Source organism: Morone saxatilis, unplaced genomic scaffold (assembly GCF_004916995.1).
Source record: "Morone saxatilis isolate NCDOM2014 unplaced genomic scaffold, NCSU_SB_2.0 Contig18, whole genome shotgun sequence".
Taxonomy (NCBI): Eukaryota; Metazoa; Chordata; class Actinopteri; family Moronidae; genus Morone; species Morone saxatilis.
The window spans coordinates 16,380,056-16,406,578 of NW_023339740.1; the positions used below are offsets into that span (position 1 = coordinate 16,380,056).

At 37.5% G+C, this 26,523-nt stretch overlaps 1 protein-coding gene across 1 annotated transcript in view; it reads right to left on the reverse strand.

The window, feature by feature from the left end:
* Window positions 1–4,364: 4,364 nt before the first annotated feature.
* Window positions 4,365–26,523, reverse strand: part of LOC118328338 (testis-expressed protein 264) — a 33,589-nt gene continuing 11,430 nt past the window's right edge. Inside the window, exons 3-4 of the mRNA XM_035662024.1 lie at window positions 13,716–13,881; window positions 4,365–6,184 (exon numbers count right to left, since the gene is read on the reverse strand). Of these exons, the coding sequence (XP_035517917.1) occupies window positions 5,898–6,184; window positions 13,716–13,881 (453 nt within the window). The 3' untranslated portion in view covers window positions 4,365–5,897. The remainder of the gene's footprint in view (window positions 6,185–13,715; window positions 13,882–26,523) is intronic.

Below are 26,523 nucleotides of genomic sequence, written 5' to 3' on the forward strand. Positions count from 1 at the left end.
GAGAGAGAGAGAGAGAGAGCCTACAGACCAGAGCAATATAACCGAACCGCCCAAATATTGCTCATATGTCCACCAGCATCGACAGTGATGATGCTCGAAGGATTCTCCTATGTGTTTTCTGTCAGCTGGACCGAGAGGCAAGTGAATCTAAATTGCAACACTTTCTTGCATTACATTTTTTCCTAGGCTATTTATAGTGGTGTCTCATCGGGAAGTTAATCAAAATTAACTTCCAAAAACAAGAGCTATTGAGAAATTGCTGTAGCGCCGTCGGATCACGCACATGCAACCGCTCTGTGTGCAGCTCCACAGCTCTAATGAGTGCAACGAGTCGATGCGCTCTCCTTTCAGAGACCTGACTGCGGCGTTCGCTTGCAAGGCAGCGAAGTGAGTTGCAGCACCGAAACAGGAGCGACTCAAAAATGAATAAAAAACCCCTATCTTAACAAGAAAAGAAAATCTGCTGTTTATTATGCAGGAGTGAGGAATAAAAAACAGTGCATTAATCAAAATCCCAAATCTTGTTTCCAACTTCTCACAGGTATTTTTTTTGGTAAGTGACTCATCCATTGTATTCCCTGTGGAACTGAGCTTGAATGGTGTCAATCTAACTTTTAATGAACCCCCACCCACCAAAAAAGTAAAGGAGAACATCTTTCCAAACAGACTATACAAGGTGTTGCAGCTCTCCAGTTAAATTTAGAAAGATGAGAAAAGAGAAATTATCAACTTTTTTTGTCTCCCTCTATGAAGGCTGGCCAGCTCCTCATTCACCTCCATCTCATTAAAACTGAATCACACTCCAGATGAGTGGCATGGCACTCCACAAACTAAAGAGGCACATTGCACAGTTTGTTTTTCACTAGAAAACTGTGGGCACACATGCACACACACACAACTCAAAAGCAAAAGAGTTCATATGATTTAAACTGCAGTTCAGTCATAAGGGGGTAGGATGGAGGCATACTTGAGCTCAAGGTTAATCAAATACAGAAAATTCATAACTCGTCCTCGTGTGTTGTGTCGTAGCAGATAACTCTTAATATAAAAATTGTTTTTGACATTCTCCAGTCAAAACAAATGACCCTTAGGCTACTGTATCGATTCAGCCTATTAACTATTAAAAAGCTGTGTAGCCAGCAGTGGAAAACTTCAAAGTCTTACTGGTAATTAAGGTTAACATGATGTTCTGTAGCAAAGCATTCTGCAGAGACACCATTTCATGCAATAAACTCTTCCAAAACAATATTACATCAGCAACATTCCTGTTGCATAATTAGGGAGGAGTGCAGAAAAGGTCTGCTGCACCAGTTCGGTGTGTGTGTCCAATTCTGCATCACCAGTAACAATTAAACATTCAGGAAGCAACATAAAGTTCATTCAGTACAAATTCATTGCTCACCCATTTCTGTCACCTTCACACGCTTAAGCACCAGCACCACCACCACCACCTCCTCTCACCCACACACAAAACACATCACCATTTTCAAATGTTTCATATCCGAACTAACAATAGATACTTTGCAGTTAGAGGTTGGGAAAATAACTTTTTTCTGTGTACAGTGGCAATTAAAATGACGAGCAGGGTCCTGCTTGTTGCATAATTCCCTCAGCTAACACAAAGGGACCAATTTTCTCCTGAAATAGAATTGTAGTTTACATTACAATAGTTGAGGGCATGTGGGTGGAATGCAGAGTTTAGATAGGAACATGCCAATTAATGTCGAGTGAAATTATAGAGGACAGAAACGTTTCTAGTGGTCAGTGTGCATCAGACTCTGACTGCTGCTCTCTTTGTGGTTTTCTGATAATTCAATGTTAATGAATGATTACAAAACAATCTGTCCAAAATTCACTTTCTCTCTGTGGTGTTTATGCTTTGTTGATATTTACAAGTACGAAAACGTGTCTTTTTACAAAAAAACCCCCAATAACTTCTACAATATCTACAATGCAGAGAGCTCAGCTGTGTCACCGCTTTCAGGTACCCACAACTAGACCATTATACGTCCTACACAACATCTATTGTTTATCAGCAGGGGAATTCTGGTTTTGTTTGAGTTAACTTTTAAAAAGTCAGTTCACCAGACTTATTAAAAACATATTGTCTCACACGCTTCCGGTGATACCAAGCCATGCACACAGAGTGAGAGTTTCTGTGGTGCACAAAATAGTAAAAGCTTTACTTGAAAACAGTTACTCTGCCAATCGACAGACCTCAGCATTTATTTGGAACTATAGTGCTTTCTACTGAAGTTTTTCTTTCTTTTTTCACTGCCCATACCAAGGTAACTCTGTTTATGGATTATGCATTTGTAATGACCTTTTACTGTTGAATTTTTCCAATTGTTTGTTTCTAGTTTAAACAGCAAAAACTAAATTCCACTAACATGGTTTTTGTTTGTTTGTTTATTTGTTTGGTTTTATCTTTGGCAACTGTCACTTTAAGCCATCCTGTAACTGGCAGGTCACAGCAGATTCAGCTTCCCATCCCAGGAGTTTATTCTTGCTTAAAGATGAATTCTGCTTAATTGCCACTTGGTTCTTATTTCCATTTACTTTTTGCTGTTATTTCTATTGATCAAGATACGATTGTATTCACTAAAGTAACTGAAAATGGCCAATGTGGCAAGAAACTCGAGCAGTTAGACACAGATTCAGAGTCAGATACAAGATTGTCAAGCCAACAGTTAAGTCAGATCACTGAAACTACCTAATAGTTTTTTTTACTAGAGGTAAAACAAGAGGTTAAATCTGGAGTTTGGGTAACAATTGCCTTTGTTTTTTTTTTACCAGGAACAGTTTTATAGTCTGAAACTATAAAAATAAGAAACAAGTTGTAATATACCAGAATTACCCTTTAAATATTCATAGATATGAAACAGTATTTACCCACGAGCCTCTGAGATAATTACTGTGTCACACGAATGATGCCATATTTACGTCTAGTTACGTTTAGATTCCCTATGCCCTCACCCATGTTGAAAATTAACAATGTAACCTACAAATAATTCACAGATCAGCATGGACTCAGCAAGTTACTACCACATGGGTATACTTTAGAAAGCTAGGAGTACACCCACTACTCCTGGAGAGGTTTTATAATTACACACAAACACAAAGCATCTCAGGACTTCACTCTTACTCTTAAAGCTTATTCATCTTATCTAACTTGATGCTCTGGGAATTTAACCCCATCTTTAGAGCAATCAGCATTTAGATTAAAAATGTAAACCCACACTATATATCATCTTATTTGTAGAACATTTGTCAGGTAAAAGCTCAGCATTCTGCCAATTAAGTCTCTGCGGCTACTCCAATTTAGAGTTAATTAATGAATGAGTGATGCTGTAACAGGCACGTTTGTTTTTTTCATGCTCCTATGTTACAGTGGCGTCAGAGCATTATGATTGCCAAGAGAAATCACTAATGTAGAGTAAGGCTGCTAAAGATTTTCATGATTTTCATGAATGCAATACTATTTCCTCAAAGGCCATACTGACAAATAATTTTCTCAAAAATGCAATTCAGACCATAACCAATAGTGGTTGGTTGCCTCTAACAATAAACAATACAGTACTGAGCCCTGGTCTAAGAAGTCGGTTTACTGGGTTATCGGGATAACTTTGTTGTCTAAAACCCCTAATCAGCCAATGCCCAAGATTTGTTCCAGGTTTACTGAGTTATCCAGATAACTCAGTAAACTTTCTACTTGAAACAGGTCCCTGATCGAATAAGCACCCGGGAGCCTCAGTCCGGGGAAGCAGATTATGGTATTGTAAAGGCTGAATAAATGTATACTTGAATGTCTTGATTTTGTATTATCTATTCAAGTACTATGATTATGGATTTATAAAGGCTGTAAAGATAGGTCGACAATTGTTCAACCTAGTCTGGATTTATGCTGTTAGTCCTTATTTAAGACTGTGAATAGCACAACTTTAGAAAATATTTCTCTTCTGTAGCCTTTCATAGGGGCTTAAACAGTCTGACTTTCAAAAAGTGACCGTTTATCTGACAATGTAATGTCACAGTTATATTTAAGGAAAGCCTGACTGTTTTTGTCATATCAAATACACAACAGTAAAATGAAGGACACGAACAACTAATTTCTGTCAAAGCGAAACTTGTAATCTAGAGAGTCTTTACATTTTTGCTCAAAACATGTGATGGCAGCTCGCTTGCAACTGGCATATATGAGTTTGCTCTCACATGATTACACACATGAAGATCCCTTTGAGCAGCCTGCTCCCTGCGAGTGAGCACTGCTTGCTGTGAGGAGCTCGGTGTGACCTCTCGCTCGTTAGAAGATAAAGGATATGGACATGAGTGGACATACATTATAGGCTGCGGGTCATCAGGTGGTCTTTCAGGCTGCAGCTGCCATATTTATTTCAGAGGGAGAAGACAGAAAATAACAAAAGAAACAAACAAAAAAAACAGAAATTAGGCTGTGCAAAGAGACAGCAGATGGGTTGAGAAAGTAAAATAATAGAATATGATGGCTAAACAGAAAATGAAGGAGCTAGGAATGAACATGAGGATAATTTGAGGGTGCTGGAGGCAAGATGTAGAGTGACTGTAAATACAAGGTAGAGTCACAGAGCTTTGTTTTCAGTAATAGTGAAATGAATATTAATGGTCAGGCCACTTGTCTTGTCATCTTTCTCCTTGACTGATCATGGCAGCAGGCTGCACACTCACCATAATCATGTCCTCAGTCTCAGAGGTGGTCAGGGGGATGACAGGAAGAAGGTAATTATGCACTCGTTCACACCTTTCTCTTCAAGTTAATTTTACATTAAAACATGCGCATCACCAACACAGCTATGCCAGCACACAGCCTTGTAAAAATACACATAACGCTTATAACAAGGTGTACAAATATTCAGATATTAAAACAAAAGACATTCTTAAAAAAATAGTACAGATCAATTTATGAGTCTTATAAGTCAGTTATAAATTAATGAAACTAAGTCCCTTTGTAAACAAGTATCTTTGAAATGAACAGAATCCACAGTATGTTTGTGCATCAATCATCTAACAAACAAAAAAAAAGCACGTGGTTAGCTTCAGTACAGCAAAATAAAGACAACTGTCAACCAACTCAATCATTATGAAAACAACTAAAGTGTGATGATTTTTAACTGAAGACGTACAATACTGATACACATTCAAGTAAAATGCTTTGACTAACAAATACTCAGTTCAGTCATCCTGTATGATTTTGACAAACATCACTTTGGTGAAAACGTTTCAAGAAACTCAGGCTACCTGAATATATTCTGTGAAATTCAAGTGGGTTGTTTTCTGTCAGCAAAATCTATCAGATTTTAAAACTTTCACTTTAAAATTGTGCGATTAAAAGAGTTAAGAAAGAAGAAGATAACAAAAATGTTTTCAATTATTCTTAATATCAATAAATCCAATGAAAAGACCAAAAATAACAATGAATATATCCTACTCATAACTATCACCTGTGAAAGCCGGATATATTCTTTTGCACCACAAACCTCCTTTGTGGTCTATTTAACGGATCAGTGAGACACACTGTTGCACTGTGTGGCATGTTCCTTCATTACGATGAACATGAGCACTGTAGTTTATTCAGAGTTAATAGATCACTCAGAATCACTTGTGGATTGATCCGCAGCTAAAAGTAGTAACTAACAAATATATATCCTATTTATTCCTGTTTAAGTAGTATTTGCTAAAAAATTGGTTTTGGTCTTTCATTGGATTTGTTCACAATAACCAAAATATAGAATATCACCTGCCTTGTTCTTACATATTTCCCCATTTGAACAAACAGTGAGCTTTTATAATCTGCACTTCCCAACCTCTTGAATTTAAATCCTTTATTCCCTCATCCTCAACTAATATGTCTCACTGAACGTTTACTCCTCTTCTCCAACGGCACCCCACCACTCCTGAGAGGGAGCCTCCAGGCTCTTCTGGTTGGAGTCTCCGTGAAGCCGCTCCTCTCCCTCTGCCTGCTGTCCACCAGTCTGCTCCCAGTCCACCTCTTTAAAAGAGGTCCCCCCCGAGCTTCTCTCTCTGTAGTCTCTATCCCCTTGATCCTGGATAGGCACAGAGTGGACAGAGGACGCCGCCAGGGACGTCTCTCTGCTGTCTGACAGGAAAACCCCACTCCCTGAGCTGTATTCACTGTTCGACTCTGCACCTAGAGCAGTGATGAAATGAAAGGAGGAATAGACAGATGGTGAGAGGACTTCTATAAACAAACACCACATGAGAAAAGCTAGGTTGCCCAAAAATGTAGTGCTGGGATTCAACCAAAATCTGCATGATGGTATTCGAGCTGCACTGTGACTTCAGTCCAGAATAACTACAATCTCTTCCATGAATTGTGCATGGAGGAAAACGTATCTTAAAATGAAATATCAGTATGTCATGTTTCATACAAAGTGATATACAAATATGCCTTAGAAAGATTGTTAAAACAGCTCAGGGCAATAAAATGAGACTAGTCTACAGCCATGCTACTGGTTAACAGGCTTATGTTTACCAGGTATAACATTGAGCATGTTAGCTACTAATTAGCTCTCCACAAGGTAGGCCTGCAGTGGAGGCTGCATGGGAATGCCATTAGTCATGCACATATTAAAATATTCAATAAGTTGAAATGTGACCTGATGATGGCACTAGATGAAAAGTCAGTCAAGTTATTACAATTCATCCTGAGGGAGACATGAATGTATGTACCACATTTCATTTAATTCCATTATATCCATCTAAGAGTGATCAAATATTTCACCCAAAAACCCAAATGTCAAGCTTAAGGTGGCGCTACAGGAAAAATCAGAGGATCACCAAAGTCAGGAGGCTTCATTGTATGGAAGCCATAAATGTCTGTACAAAATTTCATAGCAACGCCTCAAATTGTTGAGATACACAGCATGAGACAGACTGATAGACCCAGACAGATCAACATCTCCACCCACAGAGCCCTGCTGTAACATGGCCGACAACAAAGGCAGTGACAAAATAAAGATAACCTAAGATGTCCTTGAGAGATATTAAACCCTTGAAGTTGTCTCAGATTTTCACTTCCCTGTCAGCTTTGATGCTTAACATACTGAACCATATTTTTTTAATGATAAATCAAACATCAAAACCACCAAACTGAAGGATCCAAGAGGGATCATGTTTCTTTAAAGTAGTTCAACTCTGGTTTATTTTTCCTTACAATTATTACGCTAATCCTTGCTTACATTGACGTTTTTATAGATCCAGCTCATTTCTCCTATGCTGTATTTCACTGTTATATTTTCATACATTTGTATTTGCATCTTGCACATTCAGTTTGGTTCAGGATGATTACTGAATCAAGAACCAGAAAATCTAAATGAAATTCATCACCAAAAATGTGGAAGCAGGGGAATACGTATAATTCTTGTGTTTTATTTTTTTTATTCTTACCCAACAGAGCAGACATATAAGCCAAGACAGCCGTGCTTGCACTTTTCAGTAATTATTTTTTACAAAAATTCGTTTTCTTGAGAAAACAAAAGTCAGATTTCTCCAGATCACAAGATAATTCATCATCACCAAACATGATCAATCAAAATTACTTGATAATTACGCAGAACTTGAAAATGAATGTATGGTTCATTTAATCGCACCGGTTTTCACCTTCAACACTGATCACTGTCGGGGAGGATACATAACTGAACTGAAAAGAGTTGTTAACAGAATGTACATCTGAGTATTCATTTAATTAACAATTAATTAATAATCAATTTTCTGGCACTGTGATGCAATGCTGATAAAAAAATATCAGGAGAAAATAGAGATTTATTAAATGAGCTCAAAGGTCTCTGCAATGTACTGATTATTTTTATGCACTTTTACCCAGGCTTCTGGCTCATTTTAGTCAGTATGAAAATGAATATTAACTGGCACATTACATGTCATTCCTCTATGAACTGTCCATTATGTTGGCATAGCACTCATGATCTCTGATAAACATTTTTAGTAATAATTAGAAATGACCTTTTGTTTTATTGTAACAATGGGTTGATTATCCCGTTATCTCATAGCTTGCTGAGAACAGTAAAAAAAAAAGAAATAATCCATTTGTGATCTCGAGATAACAGAATAAAAAAAAAAAGTCATTGCAAGCACGGCCATTCTCGGCTTCCATAGTATATCGTGCTTGTCACACATCCTTGCGGTTGTTAATGAACTACAGCATGAGCAGCAACACCTTGAGCTGTGACCTAAAGTCAGAACTCAAAATAGGCACTGAAATTTTGTTAATTATAAACTCCTGTAAGCTAAAGGTCTTCTGCTCTTTAATTGGACAGGTTCAAATAAGTAGCCCAACCACTTTACCCCTCAGTGTTTTTTAGTTTGTTCCATGCAGGTTAACAGGATCAATTTCATACGTGTGTGTGTGTGCCAGTCTGTTGACCTTTTGTCTTTGTGTGGCTGCGAGTGCTTCCACATAACGCTCTTCTCAAATCAATATCTCCTTACACTAAGCCACCCTGTTATTACCTGCAGACCTGATATGGATACACACAGATGACAAGAACTAACCTTTCATATGAAACAATGGAGAGTAGCAAGAAAGAGGCTAATTGTCTCTCTTACAGGTGATCAATACATCATGACCTACGACAAATTATCAGAGGTAACTGAGATTTGTGCAGTTAACAGAATGACAGGTTGAGAAAGTCTCAAGTTCAATTCAGGAGGAATCTAAAAAAAATAAACCTTTGAGAATGTATTTTCTCTGAAAATCAATTGGACATTTCATTCTAGGCATTCAGAATGAACAGGGGCTGTAACCTACTCAAAGCTGTACTTAGATTTCAACTCAGTGACAGGCTCTTAAGACACCGAACAGTAAAACAAAACACCCTTTTTTTTTATTCTCATCCTCATTAAACTTCAAAAGGAGAACGATACACTTCAGAGACATGTTGAAAGTTACACTTATGATCTCCAGTTAAAAGACTTCCAACACTACAAGCAAAATACAAAATGAGGAAATGGTGTTACATAGCAACATGTAGTACACAACAATAATTCCCCTGAAAATAACTTCAGAATATTGAAAATTGAATCGGGAGATCTGTTGCACTTAGTCCAAACATAAAAGACCTTAAGGCTCATGCTGTTGTGTCACACTTCCCCAAAATATGATATTAGAAAAGATGAGCGAGAGATGTCGCAGTGGAAATCAGTTCATGTTGACCCAGAGTATGAGACTGGGGCCAGGATGGAGCGCACACAGGCGTTTGAACCATGAGAGTTTAAACTAATTGCATGTAATCTGCATAGTTGATTGAATGATACATTATTTATTTCCAACAATAACACTGGACAATGACGATTTGCACCTAGTGGAAGAGAAGTTGAGGAAATGCAGCACTAAACACTTTGTACAGTATCAATTTAACTCCTATTTATCTTTATAAAAATGCATTTAAAATTCAAATAAAAAACAACCTAATTTGAATCTAGCCACAAGGTCTCACTAATAAATTTACACCCACGTCATGCGCATTTGACTGATGGAGCCAAGAGAAAAATGAAATAAAACACTAAAAATATGCAGACTAAGCTTTGAAAGATCAACGAGTTTGGTCTCATGTTGGTTTTCCTCTGCTGGTTGAACGCCTAAAGCAAGTCACAAAATTTAATAAGTCATTGGGGAAGAAAAATCCCATTTGGACTGGGAGATACACATTAGGCATGATATCATAATTTTTTTATACGAAAATTGTCTCTTGCATTTGATTGGAGGGGTTTAGTGGTGCCTTCAGGCAGCAGTCTCTACATGCATCTGAGTGACAGCTGATCCTTTACTGGAACTAGACAGAAAGATGCAAAATATTCAGGCTTAAAACGTGTTGGGTAAAAATCCAATATGCAGATTGCATATTGTGTAATGAGTGACAACAGCAGCTGTAGACTTGAGACTCCAGACTTGAAGGTTATTTAGACTTCAGTCCCACAAATGAGGACTTGAGGGCTAACTGATTTGACTTGGTGCAACACTAAAAAGCAAAACAGTTGAAGTCTCAGATTTTGGTGGTAAAATCCTGAAATAATAAAAAATAAAAAAGACAGGCAGGTCTTGCTTGCCAAGAGTTAGATGAGATCAATACTCCTTTCATATACAGTATGTCGAGTAAACTAGAGCCACGAGCGATTAGCTTAGCTTAGCTTAGCATAAAGATTAGATTATCCCGACTCTATCCAAAGTAAAAAAAAACAAAACAATCTACCAGTTCTTTCAAAGTGCACTAATTACATGTTATTGTTAATTGGTTAGTCTCTGCTACTGGTTGCCTGGCAACCTCAAATTAACACCCCAGGAAGTCACTGCACAAGGCCAAGAAATACTCACAGCACGTTACTCCATATAAAGCAACAACTTTTAATTTCTACATTTATGCTTGTGTACATATTAGATTAAAAAGATATATTTTTAAATCACGCTAGCTGTTTATCCCTGTACGAGTCTTTATGCTATGATAATTGCTGCTGGCTTTATAATACATATGCTATACAGCTCAATGTGGTGGGCTCCACTGGGTCCTGGCTAATCCAAAAACAGATCCAAAGACTTGGAGTATGGGTGGAGCTGATGTGGGCTGAATGAAGCCGTAATATCATTTTAACTAGTGAGTTATATAAAAATTCACCCCCAATTAGCTATTGAGACCCAAAACGTTTTTTGGCCCTTGTGCTTTGGCTTCATCCTTCAGTCAAAGTGGTTGTCGCTTGGATTGTTAATTATATTCTCATCTAACTCTAAAAAAGTGAACAAGGGCATTTCCCTAAATGTCATACAATTCCTTCGGAGGAAAAAGTTCAAATGCTCTGACATTTTAATGCTCAATATTCAGAGACCTGAACAACTTACAATTTGTTTAGGAAGATTTGTGACTTGCACTTGAGACTTTAACAAGACTTAAGGTTTGACGGTGACTTGCTCTAAAAGACTTTAAAATAGCTCTGGTAACAAATTCACTTGTGTAGTGACCTATGTTTGAGACTGAAATGATGATTTCTAGGCTGCTGTCTGACAGACTGAGGAGCCATGTGTGAGGAGGCTTGGGGGTTGATCCGGTCACCAAGACAGGATCGGTATGGAGAAGTAGGAGGGAGCGGATNNGGGGGGGGGGGGGGGGGGGGTCAGTGAACCAAAGCAGCCTCCAGTGTCCCGAATGCTCCACTGACCAGGCTGAGTTGATCCCAGTGTGACAGGAGCATGGCTACCTGTCACATTCTCATTCACAGTCATGGACCCAAATGTCATTCCAACTCGTGCACGTGCACATGACACATAAAAAGCACAGCATTTGTCAACACATTTCAGTTTCAGTGTGTTTTGTAGCAAAAAAAATGGAGATCCAGATGGACCTTTGAGCTGTGGTTTACTCTGGTGTAGTTGTAAAGTTTGAGCTTGCGGGTGGAAGATAAAGACAGATGTGATACTGAGGGGGTTGGACAAAACCAGACGAATACATTATAATTAGGAGCCACAAGTAGCGTAATTCAAACCTTAAACCTTTACTAAGAAAAGACAGCAGTCACTTTTGTAGAGCATCACTCAATTGTAAATATAAATGCATATATAAAAGAAAAAAATCATGGTGTGGATGCCACATTGCATCATATACATTCTTACACAGTGACTAAAACTGGATTACTTCTGGCACCAGTTCTCCCATCATCCCAAGTCAGGTTATATAAAAACATCTGACAGTTTGAGAGTAAAACAAAAGCAATTTGTCAACAATTAAAATAATTTGGAGAGATGATTGAGTTGAATGTGACACGGATGGCCTCATACACTGTGCTCCTCAGTCAGACAGTACTTTCTGACAACACCATAAACATATTAGATTGAGTTCTTTTAGAGAAGTTGAAAACAACTTTATCTCACAACTGACTACAAAAACTTCTTATATGCAAAATAGTGCAAAGATGAATTATATTATGTCTAAGGTTCCAACTGTAGAATATTTTTGTGATCAATGAATTATTTAGATTTTTTTGATCACTCTTATCATTCAGACTAGTCCAAAATAAAGATATAAAATATTAAATTTGCAAAACAGAGAGAAATTGCAAATTCTTCGAATCAGACAATCATTTATGTCAATGACCTAATCTAGTAATTGCTTTAACTCCAATCCTATGTATTAACAAGCCATCATCAGCTAGATGTTCAAAATTAAATTTATAATGTAACTGTGTATTCTGTTTTGTTTTTTGTTGTTACCATTCCTTTTGTGTCCTCTAAGTTTCAACCAGGCTATATTTGGATAGATTATAAGGGCCGCCTGTGTTGAATTGAACTAAACTGAACAATATGGCTTGTGTCACAAAGCTGTAGAAATTAGGTGCTATGAAGCTGTTATCATCAAACAGGCTTATTTTCACACTTCATGTCAACTCATGATTAGACTCGCTTCATCTCACTTCATTCAGTATTGACTCTTTAAAACACTCCTTCACAAGCTTTTATGTCTCATGAGGATAAATTAGTGTCAAGTGGAATTGTGTTAAAGTGCTTGTGCATATTTTACATTGAAAGTAAGTTTTACATATGGTGTCCGTGAAGCTGTGGACAGCCCCTTGGTGAGTGGCAGCACACTTCCACCAGAGGCTGTTGTGTCTGGGCTTTTCATTAACACCTAAGAAGGTGTCAATCACAGTTTGCTTCTGTGGGGATGCTCATAAACAAAACAGCAGTAGGAATAAAGTCCAAATCCCCCAGGTTCCACCCAAGTGGCAGCTACCACGGCTGAATGCTGAAACCAAAACACAGGTGCTTTAGCACACAGTTTTCTATAGAAAATATATATAATTTATAAAAAATAGAAAATTAGCTGACTGTATTGAAACCTTCTTCCTGAAATAAATTGTCAAGAACTTTTGTATACATTTGTATTTTAATGTATTAGCAGCTACTGTCAATTCTCTGAAATGTGTCTTTCAGATATTAAAAAGCTTAAAGCAGCACTACTCAATATATTTTTTTTTACAGTGTAATGTAAAAGGGGCCGCTCGTTGTGACAGAGTCACAGATAAAACCCAATTCTGTAAGTTCCCCTCAGCTCTACTGAGTGTTTTAGTGTCTTTCAGTTCATTGTTTTGGTTTTACAGCCTGCTACTATTTGGTTCGTTGTTTTGGTTCACTCTCACTCTCACTGCTCTCATCAACCTTGTTTCTGGCAACGTCATCAAAATGGGCCCGAAAACACTTATTTCATTATCAACATCATATTTCAATGATGGGTTGGTAGAGATAAAAAACAGAGCTAAAAAGAAGGTGAATATTGGACTTAAATTTGTCAGGTGGCCAAAAACATGACTCCAAAACAATTAATGTTAATTAATTAATGTTAATGTTGCTGTGAAAAATGTGAGACAAAATCCAATAACTATAAAGGCTGCACTGTAGATATCCTTTTATAAATGTGAATTATTTGGTGAAACCAGCTTTTTGTTTGGCCTGCTCATGTACTATATTTAAAGAGTGGTTCTATTTCAGTAATGGTAATGACAAACAAAGTTGTTCTAAAATTATAATAATGATTATGTATGTTTTCCAACAGTGTGACTAGTAAGCCTGAGGTCTTGTTGGCTTTAAATGCCACTAGGTTTACCTGTAAGTACAAAAAATGTATGTGCTGCATATGCAGTATAGCATGATATACACATACCTGAGACATCTGAATCACTGTGCGATTCTTCTTCTTCTGACAGCCTCCTTTTTACCCGCCGGACTTCAGGCACATAGAAATCTCCCTGCCGAGCCAAAGGGGCCATGAACTGGATCTTACCCTCTTTGTAGATCTCAAGGAACGGGTGTGCACACAGCCTCCTTTCCTGTGAGGAATGTTTAAATTGGTGCGATTAAAAACCATGATGTACAACAAATATAATGCATTAGATTAACAGTTTAGGTAGTAAATAGTAGTGTCAGCAGATGCGTACATGTTAAAAATGTCTAATTTAACTCTGACAGTGCAAAGACTCCAGTGCCAATGTTAAAATGAGTGTCATCAACACTTATTACCTCTATGTGTTTGAATGCACACATACATGGTGTGCATGTAATGGACAGAAGAGACACCACAGTAAGATACAAGTGCAGACATGCCAATAATCCGTCTGCAACCATTCACCGATTTATTTTCATATGTGGAAACCTTAATGCTTCACCTCTGAACTAACATGAACGTCTTCACACCCCACATCTTGGATCCCTACAATCTGTCTTTATGAATGTTCTGCCTAAACACTTCAAGCTGCCTGTACTAAAACTGCCATTCTTCTTCTGTTACTTGCCTCACTCTTTTAGAAGTGGGAAGTCTCACATGACAGAAACCATTCCACTTCTCCGGGCTCATTAACCTTTCATACACCATGTTTTGTTATTCTGCTCATGCACAGCCAGTGTCTGTTACTTTCACCCTTTTGGCACTTGCTAAATGTTGAGCAATACTAACACACTGCAGCTACAGTGCAGTATCTCAATACGATCAATTATTGAAAGATAATTTGTTTTAATTAACTAAAATTGATGTCAAATGTCATTACTACTGGACCATTACTGCTGAGGTGTAACACATTTGTTGCTGTTTGGTGCAATTTAAGATATTCTACTTTAGACTAAAGCACAAGCAATATTATTTTCTTATGGTGAAAAGGGATAATAATTCAAAGCAAGTAATGACACATAGACTAGTGTAGTTTAAAATTAGGCTGTTGTTGTAATTAAAAGGAGGGTGAGATGTGCATACATTAAATTGAAAATAAAAGCATGGTAATGAGTACCTATGTATTCACACTTCCATCTCCAAACCCTGTGTTTCATCACTGACATGAACTATATTATCCGAAGTACTTCAGACCATAAATTATTTCCTACACTATGGCAAATTCATAACATCTCCCAAAGAGTTGAAACTGTTCAGATTATTATTATTTCTTGACAGATCCTGGGAGTGCCGAGTCCCTGTGCCCCTCGCTAACGTTCCAGTTTCAAACTAAGTGGAAGTGGTGACAAGCAGATTACTGTTCAGTGGAAAAACGTCGCACACGTAGAATCTGATAATCAGGCTCGTAGACTGAACAGACACACACAGACCTACAAGATAGATTCTTTGTAGGAGATAGCTGACTGACAAACTCTAGCCTATCCTATCTCTCACCATCTGTCTCTTAGCCCAATTATGACAGCAGTGACGTTTCCTCTCGCTCTGCAGGAACAACATTGTCAGTTTCAGTGATTTCAGCAACATCAATTATTGGTGCATATTTCCTTCAGAAACATCTGTGTATCCTCATTGGCTTGGCTCATCAGCTGGAGTCAGACATCGACTGCTACATATTGCATATTGATGTGCATGCAGGCGTACACACACACAAGTTTTTTTTGCAGTTTAGACACTAAATAAATGATCAAATATGAAAATGAAGAAAAGCGCAGACAGACTGTCAGTATAAGCTAGAAAGAGGGGTTCAGCGTTAATATTTCACTGGTAAATTTAGATTTGTCAGAATGATATTTGCTTTAATTTACGGAATACAATGAATGCAAAAGATATTTGATTTGGCTAGGGATTGGAGAGAAGTTCACAAATGCAGCACTGCCGACAACATGTACCGAATAAGTAGACTCAACAGCCTAATGGCACACTTAAAAGATACAAGCACAAAAGAATTATATGCCAAGGGTGGATTTTAAAAGCACTGGGTTTAACCCTAGAGGACAATAATAGAAACGCCTAACTAAAAATGAATATAAAGTACCTAACAAGAGTGAGGGGCCACTTTTTCTCTGTCTGAACAGGTACTATCCTTGTTTCACTTCTTTCAAACAAATCCTGGACTCTTAACAGAGGGACAGCATACAGTTCAGTAAGTGATTAAGAAAGTGGACATAACAACATCCTGTAATTAATTAGTAAGGCTTACATTCCGGAGGCCACGTCCAATTTTATACTGGCATTCATAAAAACAATTTTGTATTTGTGTCGCAGTGTTTGTGGGGTCCTGCCTAGTTCTAATGTCATTGGGACATTATTATTTACACTGTGGAAAATGGAAACATCATGAGCAAAGAGGTGTTTACAATGGAAATTAGGGTACATCAGTTTCTACAAAATGGCCTCAAGTAGACCTCGGCAATTATGTGAAGGTGCAGAGAAATAATGGAACCTAATGCGTCCTTCAAGACAGCAAAAGACACTCGAGGTAAAAAAACATATTTTGGCTTTCTCAAAATGTAAACAAAACTGGAAGTAGGACAAAACAACTTATCAGGCCTTACTGCTCATGGGTTGTGCTATTGTGACTTGAATATAAGCTATTTTTCCAGCTCCATCATAAAAATTTGCTTTGTGAGGCTCTTTTGTTTGGGTTAAAATTAAGACGTAGGGTAAATTCTTAAAATGTACCCTTTTCTCTTCGTCAATGCAGTGCAGCTTACATTTGTCATCATTGTTGAAACTACTTTCCTTGTCCATCAAATAGTTTTTGATTTTGTGACAGAAGCACCTATAATTCTAGGTTTCTTGACACTGATCAGCCATAACATTATGACCACTGACAGGTGGACTATCTCGTTATAATGGCACCTGTCAGTGGTTGGCATATATTAGGCAGCAAGTAAACATTGTTGCTCTCAAACGTTCGATTGATGTTACAGCACCCGGCGAGGCACGCAAACAATGGCGCCAGCGCGTCGAGCGGCATTTGAGCTTCTGACAACGGCCAAATCCGTGTGCTACGCAAAAACTCGGTCAGAGCATCTCCAAAACTGCAGCTCTTGTGGGGTGTTCCCAGTCTGCAGTGTTAGTACCTATCAAAAGTGGTCCAAGGAAGGAAAAGAGGTGAACCTGGAGACAGGGTCATAGGCTGCCATGGCTCATTGTAGGGGAGTGAAGGCTGGCCCGTGTGGTCCGTAAAGTAAACACTGGTTCTGATAGAAAGGCGTCAGAACACACAGTGCATCACAGACTGCGACCAGGTGGTCATAATGTTATGGCTGATCTGTGTACTTTAAAAAATGTATATCCTTGCAGAAAACTATTAGGTTTCTGCTAAAAGCCGAGTGAATCATGCTTGCATCTGCCTTTGTAGCTGATTGTTTCGAGAATTTTCATGTGTTCTTTCCATTATTTCGTTTGTCTAACTACTGAACATCTACTAAAAATATACCCCCGCTCAAATGAATGCCTTGTGAAAACAGAAGTCAAAAACCGCATTAGCATATTAAAGTTTGAAATGTTCTTTACATTCATAAAAAAGTAAAACTGCTTTTGGTGAAGGAGGGAGTAATTTTGACATTTTCAGACCAACAGTGATGGCCAGACAAGTGAGTAAAGAATAAAGGAATTCTAAATGCTAATTTATTCTGAACAGATTAATAATCAGCAAGAGGGTTCGCTCTCCCGTGCACGCTCTAAACACAACTGCTGTTTTTATTGCTTCCTGAGTCGGAAGTTCTCCAGAAAATGTATAACAAGGGCACTCTTTTAAAATAAGAGTTTCATTTTGCCCTAAAGGACCAATATGGGATTCAGTGACACCCAGTGGTGTGTTTGCAGATTGCAACTCCCTTGCTTCACCCTCCCCTTCCAAGTGTGAAGGAGAATCTACAGTGGCCACAAAACAGGCAGAAAATGCAAATGGTTACTACCTAGAGCCACTGTTTGCTTTGTCCGTTCTGGGCTCCATGGAAGGCGACCCACAGCATCAGTAGAAAAGAAAAAGTAATGATTTTACACATCTATGAATATTATATTCCATTTTTTGCTAATAGATACTCCTACATATAACTATGAATAAAGACAAAACCAAGATATATTGTTTTGCATTCAACAACCACAACTTGACAGCTGCAGCTGTTAATGCCTCAAACTCATTGTTCTATATAGTATTTAATTTGCATGTACAGTAGACAACACATATTTAACTTAAGAAGATGACCAGAATTTGACCCCAATATCACACATTAGCTTCACAGAAAGGCAGATGAAGTAATGTGCGTATGCAAAAATACCAGAGGCTAGACCAGCAGCAGGGCAGGACTTGTCTTTTGTGTTTGAAGGATGGACCAGCCGAGCCAGAAGCATCACAGTTTGGACCTGAACACCTTTTTCTGTACTTGTACATAATGTGCACGTAATGCTTAGAGCTGAATAAAATAGTTGATTATACATATTATATTCGATCTCTGCCAATAGATCCTCCTAAATGTGACCTTTCAAGCAGAACTCTTTATGTTATTATTTTCTGACATTCTATACACTAAACATTGATTAATGAAGAAAATAATCATCAGATTAACTGATGAAGAAAACAGTAGTTGCATCCCTGTAGTGTTTTTGTAATATTTTAAGAATTTATTATTAACTGTAATCAAAAAAAACTACAATTATCTGTACTTAACTGTATTTAAGACCATTAAAGGCCTTGATTTTAAATTATTTCTTTAACTGACCATTGTTATTTGTGCACCACCAAGGAGCCTAATAGGTATAAACTCCATGTGTGGGTGCACAAATAATAATGGTCATGGAGCCTATACCTATTACTTACAGTCCCTGCCAGGTGAGTAAAACACCAGTCTAACCCAGTGAGCCCTGCTATGCAGTGAGGTCAGTTTCTCTGTGTCCTATAAACAGAAGACCTGGGACAGAGGGCGAGCAAATAATAAGACCAGCAGTGGGATCACTGTGACTTGAGACAAAATGTGCACAGTGGGCTTTTTTAATTGGGTAGGGGGCTGTGGATTGTGTACTTATTGATTTTTGTTTGATTTTCTCCATACTCGCCTGTAGTATCAGGGCCTCGGGAGCCCATGAGAGCACTTAAGGGCACATTTCAGAGTAACAGGGTCATAGTAAAGTAATTTTTTTTCTTCACAACCTCCACAGCACAGGAATGGTCATATTTTTTAGACAGAAAGATATCGGTTATTTTGTTTATCTGGTATGAAAACATTATTACATTGAAGCATTATTAAGGGAATAGACCTGGGAAATTACAAGTGACAACAGAACATGACCTCACCTTACTTTGATTAAAGCAGCAACAAGGAATTTTCATTTTGTGTGGATTATCATGACCCCTGTGGACAAAAGCGGTATTGTTCCACTGTCTAGTTTCATTGATTTCAAAGGGAAAACGACCAAATCCGACACAGTGGCAGGAATTAAAAATAACTGTATTGAAATAATTATATTGTTGATGGTCTTGATGATCATAATCATCATCATCATAATAACTTGAATTTATATAGTGCCTTTCAAGGGACTCAAGGACACTTTACATATAAGAGAGGCATCATTATTAAATTGAGACTGTTGTGTAGTACATGAAGTAAGTTGAAATTGCCTTCACTATAAAAAAAAAGACCCATGGTAGAACTGGTTAGAACATCTTTGCTTCATGTTGTTATGCCTGCAGTTTAATTAAATTAATTTAATTCAATTAAGTCCAAATATGGAAAACAACAACAGTAATTCATCCTCATTTGTTCTCAGAGGCATCTTCAGGAGTAGATGCTTCCTTTCACAAGCACACATGAGCCAAACACTTTTTTACGGGGAACCATTGAAAGGTACCATGAAAGCTTAATTAATGGGTTAGAGAAAGCTTAATTATTGAGCTAATTCACATGTCACACTTAAATAAACCTTGTTATTATGGTGCTTTAACTTAAACACTGTGAAAGAAAATATGTAGCAACAAAGGATTACAGATGAATGAAATTAGTTTTGAGTGTAGGAGATTACCAGAAACATGCACACAGGTGCATACACACAGCCCTTTAATCACATCGCGAGCACTTTCTCATGCTAGCTGTGTATTTGAAGCCACTCTGCGGCAGGTCCTAAGGGAACTGGTGAAGGATATTCGACATGAAGAAGAGGATTTGCTAGTGTCCTCTCTTCTAGGTCCCTAGCCTGGGAACAACATCTGCACGGGACCCCTGTGCAAATACATTACATGTGCCAGTGGATAAATAAATTAAGCTGTACAGGGTATTTTTAGAGCTCTAAAACGAGATTTCTGCTACAACACAGCTATACACTAAATTTACAAATTGTAACCTAAGAAATAGCTGTTCTTTTTGTGTTATATGTCTGATTTGCCACAGTTTAATTAACATTTATAAGCAATATTGTACTGTAAATAAATAATTTTTGGCTGTAAACCCTGCTTTATTTCTACAGTGTTGTTTTGTGGTAAATTATTTACTGTAATTTGATGATATCCGTATGATTCCTTACAAAAACCAGAATAAGGCAGTGTACTGTTGTAAAGATTTAACATGATTTTGAGTTTTTACATGACTTCTGCATGTGTGGTAGCCTTGGAAACAAATCAAATTCTGAAGTGCTGTTTATGGCTATAATTCTAATCAAATGAATCAAACCTAGTTAAGAAATCAGACTAACTTTGAATGCTTACTGCAATATTCATTGTAATAATGACACTTACACACAATAATAGGTGTGAAGGGTCAGTGAATATTATCATAAACTAATCCATATAAATATGGCTTGTGTTCTAAAGTATAAGAGTATAATATTTAAACTTTGTTGGTGTTAAATATGTATTTTTCCCATTATTGTGCTTTCTACTATTGAGAATTCAGTTTTTAAGTGATACATTGTGAGTGCTGTTGTGCAGGATTGTTAATAATCACTTTTACTGCAATTTCCCTTACGAGCAGCAATTCAGTGATAAACAAAAGAAGAGTGAATTCCTTTCCACTGTGCAGCTGGAAGTGTTGAAGACAGGACCAAAGAGCTCTCTGCCTCAAAGAAGAGATATATTACCAGCACGAAAAAGGCACTTTGGGATGGAGTAACAAATACTGTGAATACATTTGTGCACCAGAGGAGTGATTTTAACAAGGAAAATACTGCTGGAACTGTAAAATCTGAATAACCAAAGTCAAGCTTGACACAAATAAAAACCTACTATATGCCTGAGCAACCAACTGTGGTTAGGAGCCACTTCCCAGTTGGCTCTTGATGAATTATCCTTTATCTGGTGGCATGGATTAGGAATGCCCACAAATGCATACCATATTAATCCTAAAACCAAATAACCTTGAGACACCAATGAGATTGACTGTTCTGCCAATCACAATTCAAACACAAAATAATAATCAATGGGACAAATCAACAAAATTTTAAACCCTGTGTGTAATAAAGCTGTTGTTAAGTTCCAGTCATCTTCATTATCAATTTATCTCTCAAAAAGGTTTTATTGTTAACCAAATCAATATTGAACTCAATTAAATGTTAGACAAGAGTAAAAATAATGCCTAACACTTTCTCCCACAGCCAAAAATGACATCTGACAAAAGATATGAAACTTACAAAGGTATGAAAAAGAGAAAAGCAAAACTGCAAGTGTCAAGATAAGTATTGCCTCTCCACGGCAACAGACAGGCAAGTCTGTCAAACAGAAAACATGCCTAGGTTGCCACAGAACCTTGCCCTTTTACAGATAATGGTGATAATATCTTACTGCCGTGCTAACCAGACTAGACATGGTGTGCAGCAGTAACACAGGAAGGAATGAAGAGCTGTGAGTGGAGGAAATACTGCTCATGTCAAATCACAAAGTAACGTAAATGTAATGAAGGGAGTAGTAAAGTCTCATCTCATTTCAGTTATAGTGGAGATGATATCACACTTGCATCATTTTTAAATTATCTTTATACTTATGTGCCAAATATGTTTCAATGCTGGACTTAACAATAGACCAATGTTGAGTTTTGTGCTGTAGAGTTCATGCATGCGGCGATAATAATGTGAGATATTCCTGAGATATGCGAGAGATTCCTAAAGGAATAAATCAAAACTATTAACTTTTTCCAGCATTTTACTGTCTAAAAGAAGCAAAGTTCATTGTGATAGTTAATAACCCAAGGGACATTGCACCTCCTGTACCTCAGAGTCAGTCTAGATGAACACTGAAAAAATGAAAAGTGAAGATCTGCTACCCACAGAGAGATAGAAGGGAAAAACTGATTTTTTTTTTTTCAGACGAAAACAGCCAACAAATGATCAGTATGAGTACTGCGACGGATACAAACAACAACCTCTGCCTCAGCAATGGCCCCTTTTCTCCGGAGGAGAAAGGCAAAGGGAACTGAACACCACTGTCTGCATTGAAAAGGGCTGCTGATGGAACAAAGTAGCACATAAGTGCTTCCAACCATTCCATTGGATTCAAATAATTTGCAGCCCTTTTGGATATATTAACTATACTTTACCATTTCCTGGTGAGCAAGAAAAAGGCGACTCAAAAATCCACCACTCAAGCTATTTCTATTCATCAGAATAACAAAACATGACACACAAAATACACCAGTGACATAAAACAAGCCTCCAGTTACAAAGTAATTCTGCACCAATTGATTTGCAAATTCAACTGAAACACTATAAGCTTTAATTGCAACTTATAGCCAGTGAAAGAAGTGCATTAAGGTAGAAGTTACATTTAAAGGGGGAATGTAAATTATAATAATTATAATAATATGCCAACACCTATAAATAAATTAACTAAAAGTTATGTGAGTATTAAGACACATTAATCCAGGGTGTATTGTATTGAATTGTTGTTGTTACAAGTATCTTATTTGGCTTCATCACCGTGGGTGTCAGGGCACCTTTAAGTATGCATTTTTCAAGAAAAAATAATTGTGTATTGTAACCTGTGGCCCTGGAGCCACAGGCAGCTCTATAGCCTCTCTCCAGTGACTATGCGCCTATTTAGCTAAACATATGTCCCGTATATACAAGACATCCCTAACCTTGGTACTCACTCTGTGGAAGTGCTAATAGAAATACAAGAATATAGAACTGTCTGTTTTCAGTCCAGTTGTCATTTCAGGGTCATTCTGGTCATATTTTCTGAGGCTTGTTTGAGTTCAGATTGCAGCCCACATGGTTCAATGAATATGAAGAAGACATATGCAGCAGATTTCTCCTACATAATACATGCAGCAGACAAAATAATGTAGCAAATACAACAGAAAAATTATCCATTAATGCATGAGTATTTAATCAAGACATATTTCGGTGTTAAATGGTGCAGGGACACTACTAGCTTAGGCTGCAGTAAGTTAAAATGACTTCAAAGCTAATATTCACCTGATGGTTGATAATGACAGCAGTCTTTCAGTGGCTGCGGGGCACAGAGACTCTCTCTCTTACAGATAACATGACCATAAGAAGATGCCTTCTATCTTATCCCAAAGGGCATTGCAGTTTTTCTGGGCATTTAGAAAAACAGAAATTGGAAAGTGGAATTGAACTGTCGCCAAAACCTCCACTCTGGTAGTGAAAGAGTACTCTACTGACTAAAAATGCACTCTTATAACACTGGATTCATGATGGGCAAAATCATTTTTTTAATTCAACACATTCTTTCTTGTTTTAACATGGTGCCTACATTACCCACAAAGCAACTCAACCACTGATAGCACAGTCGGAGATTCTGGTGTATTATGCTATTAGCGGCATGTAGCCTCGAGTCGTTGAGTCGAAGCAGAGATGAGGAGTGGGCTACTGTCTAACTCAGCACCATATTTTTTTCATTTCCAATCTTGTAGTCTTCATCCCTAACCGACACCGATACACTTGAGGCAATATATCAGATTTGGTGCAGCTCCTTCTGGAGCCAGAAAAGGCTTTATACTTTTCTTTACATGTGCAGTAGTACTTCCCAAGACATGTAAACAGACTTTGATGTGTAAAAATCAATGGAGGTCTACTTTCAGAATTTTACTTTTGAAGTCAGAAAAACTGAAACTGTGACCTTTGGATCAAAATTGCCATTTGCTGACAGTGTGTCAGCTCTTTTCTTAGGTTCTCCTGATAAATTATGTGTGAATTGGGGTACAGCAGTGCCAACACTAGCACTCAGCGGGCAACACATAACATGTAATTCAGGGGACAGTACATTTCACATTTGACCGCTTCCTGTAGCCTGTGTGTTAATGACAGTAATCTGTAAGACTGTGGAGAATACCATTCCATCAGAGGCGTACGACCCTCCTCTCCCTTGCAATTCACTTTCCCTCCAATGTTTTTCCTTTACCTCTCTAACCATATCCAATGAACCCTTCATATTAATGGTGTATTTCCTCGATTTTCTGTTTTGCTTTGTCACATTGTTATTTTAAATGTCAAAACAGTAGAAATACAATAGCTTTTCCTCAATAGTACTAGAGTCTTTTTCTACATTTTCTAAGAGTCTTATTGCTTCACATAGAGGAGGGGATATTGGGACATACTATCTCTACATCCCTTTTATAGACTACATTTCATTTCAAAGCCCTGAGGGGAAAAAAGCGGTTCAAAGGGGCTGAGGGCATAATGAGTGACAGTAGTTGCTGCCAGTACCAACAATCCAGGTGTCACTCAAGCAACAACACTCTTTACACAGACTTATTCAGCCCTGACAAATGAACACAGACTGTTTGAAAGTCACTGAGCTGAATAAAGCAGTTAAGTCCTAAGCCTCTTTTTTATCTTTCCCATTTTCTTTAGTTGGCTCACTGAGGTCCCAAACCTCTGCACCTTGGTTAGGTGCCCCCACCCGGTTGTCAGACTCATACTTGAATGGTTCAAAATTGCCTCTTGGATTGCTTTTCAGAAAATCCCTCAAGAGGACACTGGAGCAAATTCATTTAATTTGCATGTCTATCTCAACAAAAGACACAACCAAATTGTTGCAATATCGTAGCCGGCATACGAGGATGAGTGTGTGTATGTGTTCTTTTCTTATTTATAGCAGAACCACATTACAGATATACAAACTGACCAGGTGTTGAAGAGAGTTTTATGAATTCAATATGTAGTCCTAATAGAGCTAAAACTTCTACAGCTTGTCAAAGACTTTTGGACTTTGCTTTGGTAATCCAATCATAACACAACAGGGTGATTTCAAAATTATTTCCAAGTTGTTTTTGAACGCAAGAAATAGATTTCTATTTTTATTCTGACCAGTTTTCCACATACTTTTAAATATCTGAACATATTACTAGTGTAAATTCTGAGGGGTATATGTTATCGTAGTCCTACTACAGCCAGCAGCTAATAAAGACAGTGCCATATGTGCTTTAAGTATACTGTATCTCATTTTGAGGGAGTCAAAAAGCCTACGGCCACAATAGTTTAAAGAGTTATTTAAATGGATATGCTCTAGTCATTTTCCTAAACATATTTTCACTGTATCAGCATTGCAAACTACAGGAGCAAGAAGGCAGCAGATTTTACAATACACAATCATGGACTAACAACATCAAAGTACATCTTTCAAGCATTTGCTCAATCCTCACATCCTAAGTGATTGATAAGATGGCCACTGGCACAAAACAATTTGTCCCATATCTAAAAATAACTACCCTTCTTACATTGTAATCACACCCTACTGCCTGATCATGATTCAGAGCGACAGTGCAACAGAAGATAAAGTTTAAATCAGATCAATCATATGTAGATGTGACATTTAACACCAACAGTAGATTCCCAGCTGCTGGAGGATGAAAGTCATGTTTGAGAATTTGACGGGCAAACTCCACAGAGCCTCCTGTGGGAAGAGTTAGCTCGCAGGGTTGTGATGCAACGTACCTGATAAAAAAAATCTTACTGAGTTTGTATATTAATATAATTGATTGCTTAAATATTAAAATAACATATCAGAGACATTGATTTCATAACATTTGAATGAAACTAGATTTTCCTCATCATCAGAAGAAATAACACCTGCTATGACTGAGGTTTAGCAAATATATTAAAAACTCAAGCGTTCATTCACATTTTTATTTCATAATTAAATTATTTTCAATTTTGAAACTCACTTTGCTCACATAATTTTAATTCCAAGTCGTTCTTCTTGTTTATGATTGCATGACATCAGGAGGAAATGAGAAAAAGGGATTAGGAAGGATAACTGGGATATTTAACAGGTGTGAACAAAATAAATTATAGATATATGAGGGGATAGAAAAAGGAAAACAAACACAAATGTATTTTAACTTAAGATGGAGATGAAGGCTTCAACAATAACACAGAAACATGCATGATGCCCAACTAGTGTGTAGCTTAGTAGTGACCGTACTTACTCTTGTGAGGTGAATCTTACTAATTAAAAAATAAATAAATTGGGTATTATGAATTAATATGAAGTTTTAATTTGACGTCAAACTTCACTGACCATGAACCAAAAATTAATAAATAGGGTCAATTCTACTGCTTAACGTGGTACCACATTTCTATATATGAACCAATGGGGTCTTATGAGTGAAAATAACTATTCCCTCATCCTCATCCTCATCCTCATCATCATCCTACATCATCTCATCATCATCATTCATCATCATCACCAGTAAGCAGATAGAAAGGGCAGAGTTTATCAAAAGAGATTATAATGTTTATCATTGCATTCGTCTGGCAATCACATTATTATAATAATTATATCCACTAT